The 2,886-nt window shown below is 52.8% G+C and overlaps 1 protein-coding gene across 1 annotated transcript; it reads left to right on the top strand.

Moving 5' to 3' along the window:
* The first annotated feature begins 1,953 nt into the window (after positions 1 to 1,953).
* On the top strand, positions 1,954 to 2,886 carry LOC106731286 (olfactory receptor 11G2-like). The gene has a single exon (XM_025181106.3). The coding sequence runs from the start codon at positions 1,954 to 1,956 to the stop codon at positions 2,884 to 2,886; it is 933 nt and encodes a 310-aa protein (XP_025036891.3).

Raw genomic sequence — 2,886 nt, 5'->3', positions numbered from 1 at the left:
GGGGGCCATGTGGGGTATTGAATGGGAGCTTGTTGTTTGCTGATCCCGTGTACGCTATTTATGTGAGTGTATAATGTCTGTGTGAGTAGATAGGAATCTGTAATCTGCATGGAAGCTGAATATTTCTCTGAATGTGGTTGAGCATTGCTATGGACAGGCTGAGTAGTGAAGCCCTGTGGAACAATGGCCCTTGATGGCCCAAAGACACACCTAAAGCAGGAGGGCGGAGACCCAAGAGCTGCCAGCAGAGAGAGGCTGAGGACCAGGTGACCGGCTGAGAGCAGAGGAGGCCAGGAAGGGGGTATAAAGAGGCCATGTGGTCGATGCCATTTTGTCTTCAGCTCAGCACTTCATCCCAGAGGCAGCATTGCAGGGATTTAAGAGCCCGGAAGACCTGTGAACCCATCCTGATCGTAGGATGTGCAATAAGAACTTTTAAACCAGCAGCTGCAACATCTCTGCTAGAGCCTGCATCGAGAACTGGGAGATTCGGTGCATGTAACATACTGTACTTTAATAACCTTACTCTCATGCTTTTCTTTCTTGTGTTAATAAACCTTTAGTTGTTAGATGCTAAAGGATTGGCCCAGCGTGATTTGTGGGTAAGGTCCAAAGGATAAATTGGCCAGAGATCTGTGGCTGGTTTCCTGGAACCGGACAGAACTTGTTCGGGGTAGGTGGGATTGGGTGCTAGGAGGTCTGGGGCCATCTGGGGCACGGTTATTGCTGGGGTGTCGGAGGGGTTTTGCTCGTGAGGCTTCAGGCAGGTTGCTGAAGCGCTCTGTGGGGCTGGTTTGTGGCCTGTGTGGAGAGGTCACCAGTCGGGGGGCTGTAAGGAGCCCCGGATTCGAGCAATTCACCCTGAGCGGACGCCCTCAGCTGTGCCCAGACACGGCCCGGTCTGTCACAGATGGCTTGTAGAGTTTAATCCAACCACTGTATTAATACAGATTTTACCGTATCAGATCCTGATTTTCCGTCTGCGGGGCCTTATGGACAATCGATAACTGATGTCGTTCTCAGATCTGTCCAAACACAAAGGCTGCGTCTAGACTGGCATGATTTTGCGGAAATAGTTTTAACGGAAAAGTTTTTCCGTTAAAAGTATTTCCGCAAAAGCGCATCTAGATTGGCACGGATGCTTTTGCACAAAAAGTGCTTTTGCACAAAAGCATCTGTGGCCAGTCTAGATGCGATTTTGCACAAGAAAGCCCCAATTGCCATTTTAGCTATCGGGGCTTTTTTGCGCAAAACAGTTCTTCCCTGTCTACACTGGCCCTCTTGCACAAGTATTCTTGCACAAGAGGGCTTTTTCCCGAGTGGGAGCGTGAAAGTATTTGTGCAAGAAACACTGATTTTGTACATTACAAAGTCAGTGCTCTTGCACAAATTCAAGTGGCCAGTGTAGACATCTTGCCAGTCTACATGCACCCAAAGTGAACAATTATAAAATGGCCTCTTGAGCCCAGGCTGTAAATGTAGCAGTGAGGCCAGGGGAAGGGTTAGGAGAATAATCTAATTTCCAAAAGGAATGAAAGTGGTTTAGAAGCCGAATCCCATTTCCAATACATATTTAAGAGCAGACTATCAAAGGGGTTTAGGTGCCTTAAGATGCAGACCAATCTAGGTCGTTTCATTTCAGCCTTGAAGTCCAGGAAGGAAGGACCATGATGCAGCTTTTCTGAGCATCCCCCACTAGGCTGAGTGGCTCCAATGGGGTTTTGGAGCCTGACCTGACCCAGAAAAGCTGACCAACCATGAAAGGAGGAGCAAGCTAAAGTTACCCAGGGAGAACAGCTGGCTGAACGCCTCAGGTCAGGAACTTTATCCAGCCCAAAACGGGGAAGAAACCCAACATGAATGTGAGATTCGATACAGGGCTGTGGGTGTGTCAGAATTTGACGACCGGTGATTCTGTGTCTGTCCCATTTCTATCACCTCCAGAGACCTCTGATGAATTCGGCCAATGGCAGCACTCCGGTGACCCAGTTCCTGCTGCTGAGTTTCCACTCCCTGGGCCAGCAGAGCCGCGAGCTCCTCTTTGCCCTGCTCTCGTTGGCCTACGCTGCCACGGTGGTGGGGAACTTCTGCATCGTGTGGGCCGTGCTGCGGGACCCCCGCCTCCAGCGCCTGCCCATGTACATCCTGCTGGGGAACTTCTCCTGGCTGGAGATCTGCTACGTCACCATCACCGCGCCCCGGATGCTCTATGACTTGCTGTCCCCCGGCCTCCCCATCTCCTTCCATGCCTGCTTCCTGCAGTTCTACTTCTTCTTTGTCACGGGGGGCACCGAAAATCTCCTCCTTGCAGCTATGGCTCTGGACCGGTACCTGGCCATCTGCCAGCCCCTGCGCTACCCCGTCCTCATGTCCCCCCAGCTCTGCTGGACCATGGTTGCCTTGTGCTGGCTTGCCAGCTTCCTGTGGTACATAGCACCCATCGTCGTCATCTCCCAGCTCTCCTTCTGCAGCACCTACACCCTGGACCATTTTCTCTGTGACCCAGGCCCATTACTGGCCGCTTCCTGCTCCCCAGTGCACTGGGCTGATCAGATCTGCTCCATCATGGGTTCCCTCATGCTCTTCACCACCATCTTCTTCATCCTGGCCTCCTACGGGCTTGTCGTCAGGGCCGTGCTGAGGCTGCCCGCAGGGGCCGGGCGGCACAAGGCCTTCTCCACCTGCACCTCCCACCTGGTCATCGTGAGCTTGTTCTATGGCTCCCTCACAGTGAACTACGTCATCCCGACAGCCTCTGGGGGCAGTGGGAAGGTGGTGACGCTGTGCTACACGGTGGCAACCCCGCTGCTCAACCCGTTGATCTACAGCCTGAGGAACAAGGAGATGAAGGGGGCTCTGAGGAGGACCCTGCTGGGGAAGCGGTAG

This window comes from Pelodiscus sinensis, chromosome 30 (genome assembly GCF_052426305.1).
Source record: "Pelodiscus sinensis isolate ZL-2025 chromosome 30, ASM5242630v1, whole genome shotgun sequence".
Classification (NCBI taxonomy): Eukaryota; Metazoa; Chordata; order Testudines; family Trionychidae; genus Pelodiscus; species Pelodiscus sinensis.
This window is presented reverse-complemented; position numbering and strand designations above follow the sequence as displayed.